General features: G+C 37.0%; 2 protein-coding genes and 1 non-coding gene across 3 annotated transcripts; all 3 read right to left on the bottom strand.

The window, feature by feature from the left end:
• Positions 1-1,267: 1,267 nt before the first annotated feature.
• Positions 1,268-5,771, bottom strand: LOC131298950 (transcription factor bHLH68-like). Its single transcript, XM_058324456.1, has 8 exons — positions 5,336-5,771; positions 4,744-5,128; positions 4,084-4,158; positions 3,617-3,682; positions 3,362-3,427; positions 2,727-2,783; positions 2,536-2,580; positions 1,268-1,742 (listed from the first exon to the last, which is right to left on the bottom strand). The coding sequence occupies exons 1-8, from the start codon at positions 5,512-5,514 to the stop codon at positions 1,611-1,613; spliced, it is 1,005 nt and encodes a 334-aa protein (XP_058180439.1). The 5' UTR covers positions 5,515-5,771; the 3' UTR covers positions 1,268-1,610.
• A 3,903-nt stretch (positions 5,772-9,674) lies between these two features.
• Positions 9,675-15,666, bottom strand: LOC131298951 (peroxisome biogenesis protein 2). Its single transcript, XM_058324457.1, has 8 exons — positions 15,382-15,666; positions 13,443-13,556; positions 13,192-13,345; positions 12,122-12,258; positions 11,927-12,027; positions 11,300-11,417; positions 10,702-10,868; positions 9,675-10,078 (listed from the first exon to the last, which is right to left on the bottom strand). The coding sequence occupies exons 1-8, from the start codon at positions 15,511-15,513 to the stop codon at positions 9,949-9,951; spliced, it is 1,053 nt and encodes a 350-aa protein (XP_058180440.1). The 5' UTR covers positions 15,514-15,666; the 3' UTR covers positions 9,675-9,948.
• A 2,020-nt stretch (positions 15,667-17,686) lies between these two features.
• Positions 17,687-17,768, bottom strand: TRNAS-CGA (transfer RNA serine (anticodon CGA)). Its single transcript has one exon. It is a non-coding gene; the product is annotated as a tRNA-Ser (tRNA).
• Between the last annotated feature and the right edge of the window lie 1,955 nt (positions 17,769-19,723).

Here is a 19,723-nt window from a genome sequence, read left to right on the forward strand (position 1 = left end):
AACTGGAGTATTATTCACTAATGTGGAGCAATTGTGCTTTCCAAAACTGGATAGCCATGGATTAATTGCTGTCTCAAATTTTCTTGAGGCATGGTACGGTTCAGGACACTCGGTTCTTAAAAGTGTCCGGAATAGAATCTGGACCATCCATTTTTGTTTTTGGACACTTTCATGGACCGAGCATCCTGAATTAACACTTTTGAATTTTCTTCCCTTTTTTTTTTTTTTTTTTGGTGCATCATTTCAACACTATGCAGGAAAATAATAATAAATAGTCAAAAAAAACAACATGCATATATATGATGCAATGACAGCGTCACGATTGCGATAGCAAAACCTTGGGAGAAAAAGTGGGAGGAGCGTATGAGTAGCTAAACTGTATTGGGTCCATATTACTTTCGAGTACAATCCATAAAGCTGTCTACACAATTATCCATGTCCCAGTCCTCAGCTCAGAAAACATGGGGTCCATTAATGGGGTACATAAATCATTTTCTGGCAAAGACATCATACATGAAAAATTTTATGAAACCGCAAGCACATATATACCCAACTATTTACACAAGCTTCGGGCTACAAACGAACCGAATTACTCGCGAGCAGCTCGAGTCTCAGCTCATTAAAATTAGGCTCGACTCCTTCAATATTAGAATCAGATACGAGTTCAAGTTCCAAGTTTTAGACTTGTGTAGTAAACGAGCCGAGCTCAATACTCCAAAGTTCCGCTTGATCATTTGTATAAGGTTGGCTCATTTATATGAGTTTGTTTAGTAAATGAACTGGGCTCGGCTCGTTTACGAACCAGCCGACTGCCTTCAAGCTCGAGCTTTAGGCTCGTTTAGTTAAAATGATCAAGGGGAATTCAATTTATGTCATGCATGTGGAAGAAAATATTTTTTCAACGGATAATTAGGCTAGAGAGGGTAGTGTTATATATGGCGTTGACGTGATTAATTAACTCTAACATTACATTTAAAACATACAGATAAACAATAAATTTGAAATCGCAGTGATTAACTTATATACTATGGTTGATTTTCAAGATAATCTTTATGATTAATGTTTGTCTAAAATTACTGTAGTAGGACCATGTTTACTCAAGTTATTCTTCCTTAAAAATCATTCCCATGCTTAAAGGTCCTAAGTTAATTAATAATGTCTAAGCCTCTCCTTCAACCACATAATGATAGTTAATAATTGATCCCCAATAACTATTTCCAAAGACTAAGGCAGCGTTTGGTGTACTCGAATTAACGGAACTGAAATGGAATAGTTGACAATCTCTCAAATCAATTCTCATTCTAGCGTCTGGTCACTTAAAAATTGACGGAGCATAGATAACAAAGAAATGATCATTCTACAAACCAAACACTACCTAACAATACCGAAAACGAATTTCGTGATAGCCTACTATCATCTTAGAAAGCATGCACAGTAGTAAAGGAGGATTTTAGCTAGAATTATGAATGCATACCATCAGGAGCAGTCAGCCTTAGATTTAGCAGAGTGACTGCTTATGATGTTATATCATTCTAGCTAGTAGTTAAAACTTGAAGCAATTAAGCATTATATGCTGCAGATGCTGCAGCCAAACAATGCCTAATGGTTGTTCAAAATCCTCCCCCAAGAGATGGAGCCCAGTAATCGGCTCCATTTTCACTTCCAACATGTTGAGTGCAGGATATAGGAACCAAACACAACCCTCTACTCCTCAAGTCTCTTGGCTCATCAAATTCCCTGCCCTAAAATTATCAAAAACATGAACCAGTTTAATAAGTAAATAAATTTAATTAATTAATAAGCACTAATATATAGCACTATCATTACTCCAATAATAATATGTCGAGGGAAAAGTTTCGCAACAATGCTACAATCACACACAGAATGTACACACACTAACTCCAAACACGCACACATGAGTGTGGGGCTCAAACCCACTGGTGGTAGTGCATGCGTGTGATACCTACACAGCCGGAATACTTGTGTAAGTGTGGAGGCATTTCGTATGTAGTTTTTGATTATTCAGAAGCTCCTCTCCTTTTGGGGGCGATTATCGTCCACCAAATAGACAAATGAATTTTTGAAAAAGATAAAACTAAGACCCTGCATGCTGTCGGCCGGATTAGTTCTTATTTTCTTATTTTTTGTATTTAACTTTCAGAATAACACATGAATGTATGGATCACGAAATATGGTTTTCAATTTGTTGGTGAGAATCAAAAGAATTTTTTTTTTTCGAAATCTATTTCCACTCAGATTGAATAATAAGCTATGAAAAGGACAAGTACCAGTTGAAGTCTAAGCATTCTTTTTTCTTTTTTCCCCCCTTTAAAAGGATTTATTATTATTATTTTTTTAAACTCCGAAGTACTGTATATAATCTTTTAGCAAAAAAAAAAAAAATTATTGAAAGTATACTAAAGCTGGACCTCAAAATTCAATATGTCCGACTTTATGCATAGAATAATACAGCAAAGATGCTTTAATAGCTTGCTTTTGAGTAAGTGATGGATCCAATAAAGCTAGCTACCATACCTGACCATAGTCCTCTTGAAATGTACAATTTCTTTCTCCTTCAACCTAAAAAGAAGTCCATCATCTCCTCGTTAATTAAACAACTAATCTCATACTCCATTAATCACACATGCAGAATATATGCTTTGGAGAGACAGAGAGAGAGAGGATATATGTGTGGCATTGGAAAATGGGTATATGGGTCTGCTTACAGACTGTTGGTGCCTCATGTTTGCTGAAGCATTACCCAAGTATGGGGAGCTAAGTGCCTGCATTCAAGGAAAAATAAATATATATGTAAAAAAGCTAATCATGAAAATTAAGAAAAAGATTTGGATATAATGTATAATTTCTGTTGAAATTTACAAGTCTTCAAACTTGTGAGGGGATTGTTCGAAAATAACAATGTAGATGTGGAATATAATCGTTGCATTCATAGTTTCAAAACCCCAATAATTATCCATAAAAGTTTTAAAACTTGTAAAATTCAGAATTTATAGTCGATCAGAATCTAGTTCTGTTTTTCTCATAGTCGCTCAGAATTTTGCTCCGTCTGAATTTCGCTCCGTCTCCGGGAGCAAATTCTTAGTGGCATGTTCATGTTCTCCCTTTTCTGGATGAACCCTTGTCGAGGTTAATAAATCTTTCTCTCTTTTGCCAAGCAAGAATTTTTTTTTGAGAATTTGTAAGTTTTAAATAAATTAAGCTCCTTTTATTTAATGGCTATATCCCAATAACTATCTAAAGTATATATATGTTTCAAAAGAATGAACAAATGGAACTTTAAAAGCATGCCCTAATATTGACAGAGCTCAAAGACATAGGTAGATGTGGGAAGAAGCATCACCTCAATTTGACCCTGAAGGAATCCTATATACCCAATAGCTTCTAACAACACTGAAGCTGTGTCAGTCTGCAAAAAGAGCAAAACCACCACAAACATGCCACCCCAAAAGTTATCTTCTTTTTTTCATGTTAATTTCCTATTTTAACTATGAATAAGGAATTTTTTTTATGGGTTTTGATAAAAAAAAATTAATGTAAAAATATCCTGTTGTGGTCATGATCAGAGAAGGAGTGGAGGGGAGAGTCTGGAATTTACCTTTCCAAATGGGGAAACCAGTTGGTGAAGGGCTGTTATTCTATCCCCTAGCTTCTCTTTTCTCACCTGGTTCAGAGTCCATAATTATATGTAATCTGATCACTTGTTTATTAATTCTGCATCTAATTTTACTACTTTACATCCATTTCATGTCTCTGACTCTAGGGATAGCTGAAGAATCAGCTCTATGGGAAAAAAAGAATAGACAATCAAGAAAGCAGCCACATGAGAGAGTGTGTGTGTGTGTGTGTGTGTGTGAGAGAGAGAGAGAGAGAGAGAGAGAGAGAGAGAGAGAGAGAGAGAGAGAGAGAGAGATTTATGCAATGTTCTAAATATAAGCTGTAACAGAGTGTAACTGAATTTTGGATTTCCGATGATGTTCTTTACAAATGCATCTACTGATACTGTTTGATAATCGATATAAGCTCTAGCTATTACTTATGCGGCTGTGCCGTTAATTATGTTACCTTCAATGGAGGTAGTGTTGGAGTTGAGTGAACCCTAGCTTTCTTGGACGCCCCACCGGCTGCTGTGCTATTACACTAGGGAAAAAAAAATAGCAAACAAAAAAAGAAGAAGTAAGAGTTTGGATGAAGAAAGATAAATTCAACATGCATATAATTTCCACCAAAAAATTAATATAGCAATTTCTCATTATCACTAATGAGATAATTAAGCTGCAGTTTTGTTGAAATTTTCCGGCCTTAGCCGAAAAAAAAAAAAAAAAAAAAGTCTTAACAAGTAAAAAATGGCCTACGTTAAATTGGTTAATAAACAGTACTCAGAATCATGAAATTAATCTTCCAACAATGGAGTTAGAAAATAATTTCCATTACTTCCTTTTGAAAATAAGCACACTCTTTGGTTTCTGACATAATTTTATTTGAGAAAAAAATATTTCAAGATTTTCAAAATATCCTTATGTTGTTTTATAAAAGGAACATGGGTGTTTTCTAGAATTTTCTGAGAGCTGGACAATTCTCATAAATCTATCAACCAAGTAAGTTTAGGAAAAATATTCTGCAAAACTGAAATTTTTTTTTTTTTTTTGATAGGCTTCTGCAAAACTGAATTTGAAAATTTCAACAAAACAAAGTATTTTTCTATACTCTCTCTCTCTCTCTTACCTCAGGTGAATGATCAGGGAATTGAATCCTTCCATCTTCTTTGTTATTACTAGAAAAGTCCAAGATGTTGGAGCTGCTTGAAGTAGTAGTTGTAACAGAAGACCTAGGAGAAGAAGAAACTCCCATGACTACTTGAGACCAAGAATTAGGTCTACTTGATGTTTGAAACTCGTCAGCCACGTTTCTGTGAGTTCTGTACACTTGACTACTGTGCGCATCCTCTTGCTTTATATCGAAAACAGGAACCCGTAATAAAGACGGATTAATCAAGATTTGCTGCTGCTGCTGTTGTTGGTCTTGCCAGTTTTCCAACCTCTTGAGCTGAAAGTGACTCCCACCACCAAACTTATTTTCATGAGCTTCTTCTTCACTAGCCAATCCACCCCTAGAAAAAAAATATCATTAAAATCCACTAAGACTTCATCACAAACCTCAAAAACCCATTTACTGGTAAGCAAGAAAAAACTTATGTTTGGGGGAAAATTAGGTTTACAGAAATACTCCAAGCATAAAGGGTAAGTTTTTAGATCAAAATCATGGTGAAGTCATGTGAAAAAAGTAAGTAGAGAGAGAGAGAGAGAGAGAGAGAGACATGAGGAGTTGGCTCCATGACTGTGGAAAGTCTTGATGATCAGCGGAAGAGTTCAGAGGGAGTAGTGAAGAAGAACCAGGTGCAAATTGGGGGAAGAGAGAGGGGCATGGTGGTAAAAAAGCAGAAGTTTGCTGAGCTTTCTCACTCAAGCTCCACCAGCTAGGGTTTCCTGCCATCATTTGTGAAAACTGATGATGATGATCACCTCTCCTCCCAAACTACTCCGACTACTATTGCCTACAGCTTCCTAGAAGAGCAAAAACAAAAAAAGCATATGCCGGAAAAATAATACTTGAGAATCACATTTAAATGTCATCTGATGTACGTGTGTAACTTCGTATGCGGAACAACTATATATAAGTCGTGAAGCATATGTTAAATATTGATGTACTTATCGTGGAGTGCGGAGCTTGATAGTACTGTGCATTAAGTTAAAGTGCCTCACGAGTCCAACTTTAATCTTTTATAAAGACGACTAGGTAACCTTAGCAATATAACGCAACGATAGTCTAACTTTAAATCATTCTATAATTCTTACAGGACATATTCAGTTACATTCTTATTTTCTGCATTCGAATCGCTTGAATCGCGTATCAGGGTTCCACAAATTCTCGTACGATAATTAATCAGTGCCGATTTAGGTGGCAGATTGATTAATATTATACCCGTGGTGCGAATTAAGACTTATAATGATCCATCACCACCAAACTAAACATAACTCTTTCAAAATTTCTCTTTTCTCTCTGATCATTTGCTTTTTTGTGCTCTGGACTTTGTCTTCTTTCCTAGTTTATGCACCCAAACGGGGCCTATGTTTGACGCTTTCAGAGACGTGTTTGCTTTCTTCAGATGAGGTTGAAGAAACACCATGTCTGTGTCAACAAAGTAGTAGTAGTTTTTTTGTGGGGTTAGGAACCTCTCTCTCTCTCTCTCTCTCTCTCTCTCTTTCTCTCTCTCATTTGTTTATTATTGATTTTATTCTTTCTTTAGCTTTATGGAAAAGTGAGGCAGGAAAGCTGGTGGGGAGTGTTTTCACGGCAAAAACAAATGTTTTGTGGAACTTTTATACAGTGTATATGTATAATGTATTATGTCTATTTTGTATATATACTTGATTAAATTGGAGTGATAATTAACCATGCATGCGTTTGGTTTGGTTTGGTTTTAGAGCTAGCTATACAGGGTTAGCTTTTGTTTCATACATATCATCAAGTTTCCCCCTCTCAATAATTGGACTTAGGAAGCAAAACTAAGAACTAATTATGGTTGTGCTCTTATTAGATACATATAACACCACCTAGCTAAGTTGCTTAGTACTTCATAGCATGGATTTAAAAATCGCATCGATGGTTTTTCGGTCCTCCAATACCCTTTACACCAAGCTATACCAGTGTTACAAAAAAATTCACACCCGTATTAGCCCGATTCCTATTACGTACGTAGCACCTGACATCTACACCCTTGGTTCCTAATTATTGGTCCATCTTGGGGTTTCCAATCCTGTAAAAGTACATATAATGATTACAAAACATCAAACCTCAATGTGTAATTTTCCAATATTACCCGCTGTTTCAATTCATTTGTAATACTATAATTGATGTTTATGAGGGTAATTTTAGAAACCAAACCGATTTTGGGTTTTTGACTTTCGCAAGTGACCAATATATTAGAAACATGTTACTTCCTCCGTCCCAATTTGTTTGTCCAATTGTCGAAATTCGTGTCTTTCAAAAATATACTTATATTTTACATTTTATAATATTTTTTATGATTTTGAAGATTTTGTATAATAAAACTAATTAAGATCTACCAAACAAGATTCATATTTCATATTAAAAACATTATGAATTGAAAATTATAGACAATTTTTTAAAGGTCAAACACTCTCAACAAGTCAAAAAAGGGACAAACAAATCGGGACGGATGAAGTATAATAATGGAATAATGGACCAACAATTATGAATGTATGGAGTAATTTGTTGCTCACTTATGGCCGCTACAACTGCTATGTGACTGTTACGGCTGCTTCAGGTGCAAAAATAACTTTAAAAAATTCACAATTGCTATACTCGATTTCCACTATGCATTCGATACCCGCTACAGCTATTTAAAACCTCGCTTCAAAGTGATTAGCTAGCGACCAGGAAAACATGAGTTCAAGTCTCTTAGGTGATGATTCTTTTCTTTTTTTTGGGTGTGACAATCTAAGGTGATGTTAGGAGAGACTGTGACCTATTAATCCTAACTCACTGACATCTGGCCACTTTATACTAGTAGGTGGAGATGGACTCAAGCCAGTCTTGAGAATCTCTTGATCGTGTGCGGTCTGTCTAGTTTTTCAGGCCCGGTTAGGTTCCTGTTGTCCGCTATCCGACAGTATCAGTAACGGAGCCAGAATTTTGACTTTGAGGGGGTCGGCTTAAAAGACATATCTTTTACCGGAACATATACTTATTATATTATAAATTTTTGCTTTTCGATTCACTACATTTGTACATTAAATGATTCTTTAGGTTAATTCAATTGTCACGTGCTTATATTTTATTTATGTAAGAAATTAAGAAATAAGAATATAAAATAACTGATTTTTTATCAAATCGAACCAAAATTATTAAGATTATAAGTAGTTATATACGAATAATTATCAATAATATTCAAAATCAGGAATGTACAAAATAAAAAATTTTAAAACTCGGACCCCCCCCCCGGCCCCAACATAGCTCCACCCCTGTCTGGCACCTCTACTCACGTCCAAAGAGGATTGTCATGAATAGAAATGGAGCCAGGATTTCAAGTTTCGAGGTGGGAAAAATTGGATAAATCAAGCCCTCATAGTGAAACATTATATTTCAACAACATGTGTTTTTATGTCAATCATCCATAATGTATATACAAAGTGATTCACGTGTTCCAGTTATTCATTTATCAACATGTAACAAAATAATACTTAATTACCAATCTATCAAAAAGAAACTCGGCTTTCTTTCAACTTGATTTTTGTCCTGAATTTTTAAGGCTTTTGTGTCTCGGTAATTTAAGACTTTAAGGTATAGTGAAGAAATAAGAAGGGAGATAAGACGAAAGATCGAAAAAAAGGAGAGATACCATTAGTCGATTAATTTTACTTATTTTTCGAGAACCGGGTCGGCCCGCCCCCATCTTTACCTTGGACATTGATTGTCTTACGTTGGTCACCTCTTCAACCCGTTTTAACCAAGGAAAAAATTGTTGTGTCACTCGTGTTTTCCACTTATCTTCGTGACCTCTTGGGTTTTCCACCATTGCCATTGTGGGCCTTACTGTGCATTTATTGATGATTCGAACTGTTAATTTTGTAAGACTCACAACGGCTATGATGGAAAATCCACCATTTTTTTAAATAAGGTACTCCAGTCCCTAGTTGTATGGTGAGTGTCGTTTATATATTTGTAGATAAGCCAGTCCTTATTGCATGCTTGGAATGACAAAAGAATAATGAATTAATTAATGATAGTACAATCTAACTAATTTTCCATCATTAGTCGTCCCGACCATGCTTTTTCATATATATTTTTTTACGTTGGGCCCTAAATTGAGCCCCATTGGATTCTCAAAACAGTATCGATGGATTGTGTCTGATTTCAATTGTTTCGAAACCAGAATTCATAAATTATTTTCAATTTTCCCACTGCTCCACCAGGAGGATCCTAGATCCGGTCCCGGATCGTCAACGATCATCAACGTGAGATCATTGACGGGCTCGTCTGCACCTGGATGGACTATAGAGAAGCAGAGCCGAGCCCTACATAAATCTGAAGAACTCCATCCGGTGGCCATAAAATCCTACCGTATATATCCTTCACAGCCACGGCTCAAGTGTAAAAGCAAGTTTAGTTTAAGATAATTTTACAAATAATCACTACAAAGATTAGCAAGTGTCAATGCCTCAATCATTCAAAAATCATACAGTAGATACAGTACCACGGCCACGATGCACAGGATTAATCAAACAATCATTGGAGAATGGGGTACTTGACACTAATAAAATCCTTGCACTATTACCAGGCTACAGACATATCTTTGCTGTAAATATAGAACAATAAAACATCTGATTAAAGCCAAAAACTACTCAAATCATGTTTACACGTGCACCCGACCATCTTAATGGCTAACACAGAGTATAAAAATCCTGCTCATTACAAGTCAAACCAAAGGTAAATCCATATCAGGACCATATCTAGTAAACAGTTTGTATATCAAAGCAACAGCAGCAGTAACTTCCAAAGAAAGAGGACTAGGTACCCATTTTACTTTTCTCACCCAGCAAAGAGGGACCACTCCAGTCATTGGGGTCAAAAAAAAGAGGTCAAAGTTAACTTTCAGAGGAGCCAAGGTCATCTCTGACATGAAAGAAGGAAAGCAACAAGAGTTAAAAGAAACACACTCAGAAAGTTGCCACCTTGAACGAAATACATAAAAGTAGCCAAAGAATGAGAGCTACTCTACAGAAAAGAATAGATGGTTTTTTTTTTAAAAGAATCTCTAGTTTCTTAACTAAATAGTCATGCCAACTTTGGCATCATTTTATACAACAGGGTAAGACCTATTTCTTTTCATTTCCAATCATGTGGTATCTATTGTTTCTGAGTACTATTGTTGATCGAAGCACCATGCCGTTGCATGGCAATAACTGGCTCGTTGCATCGGGTGCACCTGAAAGACTGAGCTGCAGAACATCGTGTTCGAAGGCAGTAATAACAATAGCTGCCAGAAAAGCAAAAACTTAAATTGTTATCAACCCAAGTTGACTTGTAAATTCTCAACGAACAATTGTAAATGAAGGTGTTCTATTACATTTCCATAAATAATTCCGTCAACCCAAAACATACAAGCAGGAGGGCAACATATCAGCATTAATAGTAGGCCATAATATAGTGAGTGAAATACAAGAGAAAGATGATAAACGTATATAGGCTGCAAGATATTCTTAAATTGTTAATTCATTGCTTGTCTTTGAACAAATACAGGCATATTTGCTCGGTACAGGTCCAGGTTGCAGAACAGCAAACCCTATTTCCTCTTAACCTAGATCCCCTCCAAGCCATTACTTCAAACATTTAGGGAAATCTTACCACAGTTATTACTAAGTGTATTCTTTTATAAAATTTGAGTGGTTATGCCATATTTTTGTGCCAAAGGAATCCCTAACTACGGAGAATGGTAATACAACTGACTGCCCCCGGAAGCAATGTGTTACTGGGTTAACCTATAGTGGGAATACAAACATTTCAATACCTTAAAATTGTACTTTAGATCTACAAGCAATAAGCCCGTATAAAGCAGAACCAACAACGATCACTGGAGAGAAGTAAGATTATGGTGTCTACCTGTGCTGACAGGGGAGAGCTAAAAATGGAACGGTTGGAGTGACTAAGCAGACGGGGCACTGGGTCTCATCCCCCCCTGAACTTGAAGATTTATCCTTTGAGAATGGACGAAGAAAATTCTTAACGGACGATGAGTTGAGCAGAGGAAGAAGCAACAACAACATTTCCTGCCCAAATAATCAAGTTTTAAGAATGTTATCATCATAGACACTAAGCAATATGCACTTTTTGCATAGCAATGGGCTTTATTTTAGGATGCATGAATGTTTTTTAGGAAAAAAATGGTAAAAGATATCATCAAAGTGAAAAACGTTTCGATTACTGTTACACTGTTTCTTCGCATAATACAATATTGAGTACACTGAACTTCAAGAAAATTCACAGAATCAAAATAAGATAGACCAAAATTGTGCTTGAAAGAACACTCCACTCAGCAGGGCATCATGTCTGAATAGAAGACTTTAAGCTTTCAGTTTGGCTAACAATTTCTCACCAGTCCCAAAGATTACTAAAAAGACTATAAGAGGACCGTTTGCAACCCAAACCCATTAAACCATCATAAATCATTTGCTGAATTTGATAGTAACCAACAAATTACCGAGAATTCATTCCACACTAACTGGCGGTTCATGTACTCAAAGCTAACACTTCGATTCATATGAGGACTTCCATAGACGAGCCTTGCCTTTAGTGCTCTCTCAATAAGATTCCGGTACCTACAATAGCATCACATGCACAACTGAAGAATGGTAAGGTACAATGTAATCAAAGTTTTAATAAAACTATTCTGACAGAATTCTCCTGTAGAAGCCATTACATATTCGAGGTTATGAAGTTAACGTTAAGTGTAGACTAGTAAAACTAATATTCATACTCTAAATAGAACGCAGAGATGCAGCACTACTACTGCCCAGTATCAAGACAGGAGGTCACCAGTTACCACACTACCACAACATTGTCAAAAACACTTCGAATCAAAATTATCATTTAGTAACACAGGTTACAAAAATTCCACATCATCATAAGAGGTTTTTTCTTTTTCTTTTTTGCATTTATTCAATCTCACAGCCCGTCCACTTTCCCACACAATATTCACGAACTACACTATTCGCAAGTTCTCCTTTAAAGTGTATCCAGTATCCACATCCCCATTATGGAGCCCTTTTCAGTGTAACCCCATCATTTGAAGATATCACCTAAGGAATGACTGAGCACTATGACATACCTTCCCGTGTAAAGAAATATAAGCAGGTTGCCAAATGAGGCAGCTTTATATATTCCTTCTATACGCTGTATTAAAGTCCATGCTCGGCGTGCCACTGATCTCTGAAAATACAGGAAGATATCATCGTTGAGATTGTGTAAGGAGTAGAGAGAGATGGAGAGGTCAAACTATGATACCAGAGCTGGAAAGAAGTACCTGCTCAGAATCACCCCATCTTCGGAAGGCAGAAAATGATTGTAAACGAGCCCAGATGTATTGACCACCAACAGTGGCAACACAGTACCACAGTTTCTGACCAACAGTAAGTCCAGGTCCCTCCAAACCCGTTCTGACTGAAGTACATCAGAGAAAAAAACATACTCAATGGAAGAAATCCATAGTTGGAGGCTGATGAGCAAAACGAACATTGACATTTGATGCAACAATACAAAGGATCTAATTGTACATCACACACACTTTGGGAATGCTTTTATATTATGGATTGTGAAATTTTCCGAGACTTTCAACGAAACCTGACAAATTAGTTTTGTGTGTAAACTACTCTGTGGAATAACCTAAAGTCGCACATTTTATCTATTTTCCTATTCCTTGGGTAAGAACATTTAAATAGTGGGTCGTATATGAAACGTTAAATCAACATAACAGGAAGAAACTTGTATCCAGCAAATCACCAAGCAACACGAATCCCTGACCTCTCCAAGAACATAGTTTAAACCCAGTTATCTGCTCACCCTTTCCTCTTTTCATACGATCAAGTTTCACAACTAAGCAAGACGATACCATCACAAATTCACAGTTCAAGATCAATCAGGAGTGGACTGATAAGCTATCTCTTATCTTATGTAAGTTAATCGGGATCTGACAGGCCTATATTTTCATACACAAACAACCTACACTCTTACATCCAAGTGGATACCACTAAACTCTTAATGATCTAACTAGCCAGTAAATAACAGAAAATATTAGACATTAAACAGCTGATCAAATGAACTTCTGGAGAAAAAAGTTATTAAACATGCGGAGGTAATTGGTTTTCCTCTGACGAACTCAAGTTAAATGGACCAATTCCATTGACCTACCATACTATCCAGTAGGTTTAAAAAAAACAAAGTGAGCAAACTCTTGTGATGCCAATAAAATGAAATATCTTATTTAAAAGGTAGAGGGGTGACTCATCTTACATTTAACAAAGGGCATAACGGTAAACAAAGAAGGAATTATCAGTCAACAAAAACTAAAATCAAGACAATGCACTAGCTTCTTACCTTTTCCTCCCAGACCGATTGCTCGTTCATCTCTGTACCTCAAATTCATAAGAGCATTCCCTGGAGTAGGCTTATCAACCCAAATGGAGAACCTCCATATGAGAAACTCAAGGAAAGCATCAAGTTCTGGTTCATATTGGAATAAAAATCCTGGCTAATCCCAAGGAAAAGAAGAGAAACAAGTTGAATTCCTTATAGCTATACCAGTAACCTCTTCAAATGAAAAACCAAATAAGCCACATGATACATACCTTCATCAGACTAAAGACATTAACCAACTGTTCTTTCAGCATGGCAGACATTTCAATGTCGAGTCTGTGTGCATCAACCTGATTAACTCTAGATATAGAAATGGGGATGATGGGCTGCGCACAAGAGCCACAAGAAATGTTAAATTACAAAAATGAAGAAGCGCTACAATATTTGCATCAGACATTATCTTCCCTCATTCAGTGTTTCTTCTTCTTTTCTTCACTTTCATTTTGTTATTCACCTTATGAATGAGAGAATAGGAGACAGAAATAGGTAACCCTTCGTTAGACAGCTAAGCCAAAATTCTGGGAAGTATGCCACCACTCAAAGGTCTCAAAAGCTAGGTTCCTAATCTCCAATGGCAATGACGTTACCAAAACAAATGATTTGTACCAGCTGTAGTCAGTGTTCTAAAAGTCGGTTGCCTAGGAGCTAGGCGGTGGTCTAACGCCAAGATTAGGCAGTTGGCAGCCAACTAGTTGGCGCCTAGTCCCTGCCTAGGTGCAAGGCGCCGCCGAGGCGCTAGGCACCCCTTTTCCGCTTGACCATAGTTGTCAGAATCGTACGATTTAATACGATTCGGTGGGTAATCGAAACGATTAGGCTGCTGAATCGGAAACAGCTGTGAATCGTAAGTGAATCGGTGATCCGAATTGGTGAATCGTTCAATTCACTTAAAATTTCTGAAATTCATTTTTTTACTTTCGTTTTGCTTCTTTTGTTGTTTGAAAATGGTTCAAATATTTTTTTAAGGTCTTTATTATTGTTATATGTCATTTTTTGTCTATGTTATATAGATAGATAATAAGAAAAGAAGATTTATTAGGAGAGTGAATCTAAAATGTGGAAGATAAAGGGAATATAACCCTATAGACCTTCTAAGGGTTTGTTTTGTATTTGTAACTCTTTTGTACAAAAAAAAAAATCATAAGTAGGATTGATGAATCATCATCTCTAGGTAGTTGCAATAGAAGCAACTTACCTAATCCTCCACGTTTTATAAACTCATCATTTAGAAGAAGATTTTTATTGATTTAGGCCTAAATCTTTCATTTTTAGTATATATTGTTGTTACCCTGAACAATAAGCATAGGTTTCTATGCATTATAGAAGTTATGACCGAATTGGAGCGATTCACAATTCGAAAAAATGACCATTTCGATACTCGATTCGATTCACGATTTGACAACTATGCGCTTGACTAGCGCCTAGCAATTTATAGAACATTCCACTACCTCAACCTCTCTGAGCTACACAGTCCAGATATATAAATTGGCCATGTATGATAGTCGGACCATATCTCTGGATTGCACTATTTCCCAAACAGTTCTCCTCATCCAATATTTCCTAGCAAGATACGAGGGTTGGATTAAATTCAAAACCACCTACGGGCACCACAAGAGGGATACGACGAACAAATAACTGAATGTAATCCTATTCAAGTCCATTCCTTTCCCTCCCAAATGGCGCCAAACTTATCGTGCTACCGTACATGGCCCAAACCTAAAATCTCAGGGAAAGCCCCAGGCTTCAGGTAAACAGCTAGTGCGCAAAAAAATCCCGAGATTTGTGAAGCCCCAAGTCCCACATCGGTGGGCAGGGAGAATTTGTTGTATTATATTAACGAGTGCAAGCAGCTACTGAATAACAAGGGTAACCTTTTGAGCCACGTGGTTAAGCCAAGGGCTAGCAAGTCCGCTGACGTTTGTCATTACAAGATTTTCTAGCATCATTTTGTAAACTACAGCGTGATTTTACAGTGAAGCTATGGAAATGGAAGGTAACCCTAAGTCACATATAGAAGTAAACCCTAAGTCACAAATAAAAAGGCAAAAGTTTCCACGAAAAAACTAGATTAACTCACGAAAAGTTTGACCAGAGAAAAATTTGAAAGCATAGGAGGTAGCGAACGAAGAAAGAGGAGGAGAGAGAAGGCACCTGATTGGAGGGAGTGAGCGATTGCCAGTGGGGGAGTAGTCTGAGGTAGGTATCCACCCAAGCATCTTGGGGCGGTGGATTATTGTAACTGCTCGATGAAGTTGAAGATGAAGCTAGGGTTTCTCTCTGCATCTTTCTTTCTCAGTCCGTTGCAAAGATGATGATGACGATTCTCTTCGTTGCTTTGCTCTCTCTCTCTCTCTCTCTCTCTCTCTCTCTCTGCTTCCCTCTCTTTGTGTGCCTTCCAAAAATGGCAACGAAGCGTTGCACAGTAAACTCTCATTTATGTGGCTTGGGGACCTGGGGTAGCAAGTTAATACTCACTGTACTCAGCGTCACTGTTTAATTGTGCAGTACGATTTTATTTAATTACCCATTACGATTTTGCATGTATTTTCAAAAGTTTATATTTCTCAACGTATATTGTTAAAAATATGCAATATGAATCTTGTTTGATATATCTTAATTTTTTGTATAAGACAACGATTTCGAAAACATAAAACATAATATACGTCGAAAAATATAAGCTGTTGAAAACGAACACAAAACTGTAGTAGACAATTAAATAGGTACGGGGAGTACTAGCAACTACTGGACCAGCAAAAACCCCGAGGGACTCTCAACAACGGAATGGGCTGTAAACTCGAACATTTTTATGTTTGAAATTTGGCAATTGATCAAGAAACAAAAAAAAGGAACTTCTTTGTGAATCACATAGTCTCGGCGGGAATAGCCAACTAGACTTGAGAGGAAGAGTAGTCGAAATCCATGTAAGTTGGTCTCGACAACGGATTGGTCCAGTACTAGCAACTACTGGACCAGCAAAAACCCCGAGGGAGCTCTCAATAACGGAATGGGCCGTAAACTCGAACATTTTTATGTTTGAAATTTGGCAATTGATCAAGAAACAAAAAAAAAAAACTTCTTTGTGAATCACATAGTCTCGGCGGGGATAGCCAACTAGACTGGAGAGGAAGAGTAGTCGAGATCCGTGTAAATTGGTCTCGACACCACTAACCGTCGAAAAGAAAAAACTACTGGAGTAGCAAGGTTTTGAGAAAGTTTTGGAATTGATTTTGGCACCATTTTTATTTAAATATGCTCTATTTATTTTTATTCATGTGAAATTATGAAAAAAAATATTAACAACATTTTTATACACATAATAGGTATAAATTTTGAATGAGAAAAAATGAAAAGTGTGTTCAAATAAAAGGAGAGTGGAAAATTGAATATATTATTTTTGGGTGAAGAACACTAACCAACCCGAGGTTTTGCTTAATATTGATTCCCCTAACATTTGAAAAGGTACAGCTATGTCCCAAATAAAAGTCGTGTACAAATCTCAATTCGTGAAGTCAACTAACAAATTTTGATATGTTTTCGTATTGTCAAGTGGTTAGTTCAATGGGTAAGTACTTAGAATTTGTCGTTCAATTCTTAAGTTCAAGTCTCTGCAGCAGTACTCCGTGAAAATCTCTAGTTTCGGCTCCGATGTAAGTGCGGTCGGATCCCTTTTCGAAAATTATGTGATGCTAATTAGATCAATACTCCCTTATTTCTACGTAATCAAAGTTTTGTTGTACCAGAAAAAAATAAAAAATAAAAAATCTCGTTTTGGGCTCTAGCTGAGGAAGTTGGCCACAGTTTGCTATAGGACTTGGGCTTGTCCAGTCCAGTCCACTCTGTGTCTAGGATTTGAAGCAAAGAGCCAAGGATTTTTGGTTAACCCTATAAATATATATTTTCAAAGAATATAAGATAACAAATTTATTTGGGCTGAAAAAAATAGGTGCAACATAAAATAAAATCACTACATTTAAAACTTACTGAATCAACATTTTTCTTTAAAATCGGGAATCAATTTTTGATATGGAGTATTACTTCTTTTTTCTCAATAAATAAATAGGTGGAGGAGGGGGCAACCAGGAGTATCAACTCTTCGTTGGATGTGATCATAGAGATTCCAAACCTGCCACTAAGTGTGACAATAGAGATTTCAGACTTGCGACGAGGACTCCCAAAGAAGACCTGAAATCCACAGGTGCGCACCTATGCAGCATTACCGAGGTGGCGTTTCTGGCTGGTAATGTAGAAGTTGTGAACAACTTCTAGTAGCTATTTTTAGTCAAGTTGTTTTTACTAAATTAAAAGTTGTACTAGAAAAATATGTTGAATTTAGTTTAGTGGAAACCCACTAAACTAGGGCCTCAATGGTGAATTATATTTTCTTCAACCCTGCAAAACGAAAAGAAGCAAAAGGATCGTTGGAGAAAATAGATGAGGAAAAAAGAGAAAAGGGGATCGTCGACAGCAGGATTTGAACCTGCGCGGGCAGAGCCCAGTAGATTTCGAGTCTACCTCCTTAACCACTCGGACATATCGACGGATCCAAAGTATTTCTCAAAAATATTTTATTTGTACCCAGAATCCAGCTCATTCATGATGGCCTGAGATCAATTTGAGTCCCATACGTAAAGCACAAATGAAAAACGAAGTCCTTAATCCCTATCAATTTCTGCAGGGACTTTGATGATTATTGCTGAAAACCGACCAGCATCTTCAAACTCATGATCAAGTTTACTTAATTTCTAACATTGTATGATTGCATATGTTTTAACCAATCGTGTTACGAAAGGTAAGACAACGTTCATGAACTTTGTGATCTTTTCAACCATGTTAAAAAGATCTCGAATGCAACATATCCGACTGAGAGTATTGTGACATATTCTAGTCAGGAGGCATGCATATTGCTTCAATTGATACATGCCGAAGTTGCCTCGTGTCCAGTTGGTAGGGAAGGTGAAGGACACTTCATTTGGTAAGGGTCAATTAATTAACCCGGCCCATCCTCGACTCTCATTTTCCCAAAGATAGTATTAGGATTTTTTCGGGATAAAAAAAAGGGGCAAAGTCCACTTTCACCCTTTGTGTTTATCGTCATATGCGGATATCCCCTGATGGTTCAAAACTGAGCACATAACCTATCTGTGGTTTTGAAAATATGCGAATAGACCTCCTGCCGTCATGTTTTCCATCTATATTAACGGAGGTGTATCTCACACACCTCTGAAATATAATCTGAGTCGTTCGTAATGTATTAAATAAAGAATATACGGAGTAGTATTTTTTATATATAAAAGATTATCTCGATCAGGCATCAATAACCCAGTGATCTAATTTTTAGTAAATTCAAATTTAAAATTTTAATTTCATAACAAAATCGATTCAACCATGAGCTTTTCATTTTTTGATTGACTTGAATTTTGGCATAGATATAGTACTCGTCAAAATTTACAATATCAACGGTTTGGATTCAATTTTTGGTATAGGGGATGGTGTGGTTAAATTTAAAAAAGAAGAAGAATCAAGGGACATGATGAGGGTATATCGGTCTTCTAATATTGTGTCCATTAATATGGATGGAAAACATGACGGCAGGGGGTCTATCCGCACATTTTGAAAACCGCAGATAGGTTATGTGCTCAATTTTAAACCATGAGGGGAGTATCCGCACATAACGATAACCACAGAGGGTCAAAGTGGATTTTGCCCTAAAAAAAATTATACATTCCACGTCTTAAGCAGACGCTTTCCAGGATGGACTTGTAAAACGGTGTATGACACTGTCATTACAGAGGCTTCGTACGCACATGCGTTGCGCATAGAGCGAGTACGTAGACTGGGAGATTGGAGAGCAGTTTTACCAAATTAGCTCAGAATAATTTCAGGTAGAGTTGGATTGCCCGTCTTACACAGTAGAGAATTAATGTACGTTGTCTCTCTGTGTCGAGGTGGAATGTTAGCATAAGATGGCGCGTAAAACTTCCATTTTTTGAGGCGTTTTCTGGCCTTAGGACCCAATTAACACGGCGAAACTGTGAGACTGACTAGTAAGTTGGGTCAAAACAGACACTACTCTTAGATAAGATCGACCCGTGGCATTTTCCAATACAACACAAATAGCCATTAGGTCGATATACGGTTTCCTAAACCTCACAAGATTGTGTGGCAGAAAAAGGTATCGAGACACCACGGTACCCATGTCGCTCCAAGACCATCGAATAATACCTGTTCGTTACATACGTTGTAAATGATCATTGCAGTAATTGAATCTAAGCATATCCATGTGATAGTCTACCTCCAGGGGCCTACTAGTGTCCGTCCTTGTTGAAGGCAGATGATCAGGGACAGCTAGCTCTTGGGACTTGCTGTCTTTGTTTATAGTGTTATTGGGTGCCACACACGGTTTGGCCCTCCATCACTTATTTATTCTCTCTCCTTATACTTGGATTGATGATGGATGCCCCACTATACTCTCGGTGAAGGTTTCACACTTGGA

This window comes from Rhododendron vialii, chromosome 8a (genome assembly GCF_030253575.1).
Source record: "Rhododendron vialii isolate Sample 1 chromosome 8a, ASM3025357v1".
Classification (NCBI taxonomy): domain Eukaryota; kingdom Viridiplantae; phylum Streptophyta; class Magnoliopsida; order Ericales; family Ericaceae; genus Rhododendron; species Rhododendron vialii.

Bases quoted from the DNA above. Each gene is read 5' to 3' on its own strand.
- LOC131298951 (XM_058324457.1), bottom strand. From the start codon at position 15,513: ATGCAGAGAGAAACCCTAGCTTCATCTTCAACTTCATCGAGCAGTTAC. The intron at 13,557-15,381 runs GTGCCTTCTCTC...TCTTGTGCGCAG, and splicing joins CGCTCACTCCCTCCAATCAG to CCCATCATCCCCATTTCTAT. The intron at 13,346-13,442 runs GTATGTATCATG...CCTTGGGATTAG, and splicing joins ATGTCTTTAGTCTGATGAAG to CCAGGATTTTTATTCCAATA.
- LOC131298950 (XM_058324456.1), bottom strand. From the start codon at position 5,514: ATGATGGCAGGAAACCCTAGCTGGTGGAGCTTGAGTGAGAAAGCTCAG. The intron at 3,683-4,083 runs GTAACATAATTA...ACTCTGAACCAG, and splicing joins CAACACTACCTCCATTGAAG to GTGAGAAAAGAGAAGCTAGG. The intron at 2,784-3,361 runs GTGATGCTTCTT...CCTTGAATGCAG, and splicing joins TCCTTCAGGGTCAAATTGAG to GCACTTAGCTCCCCATACTT.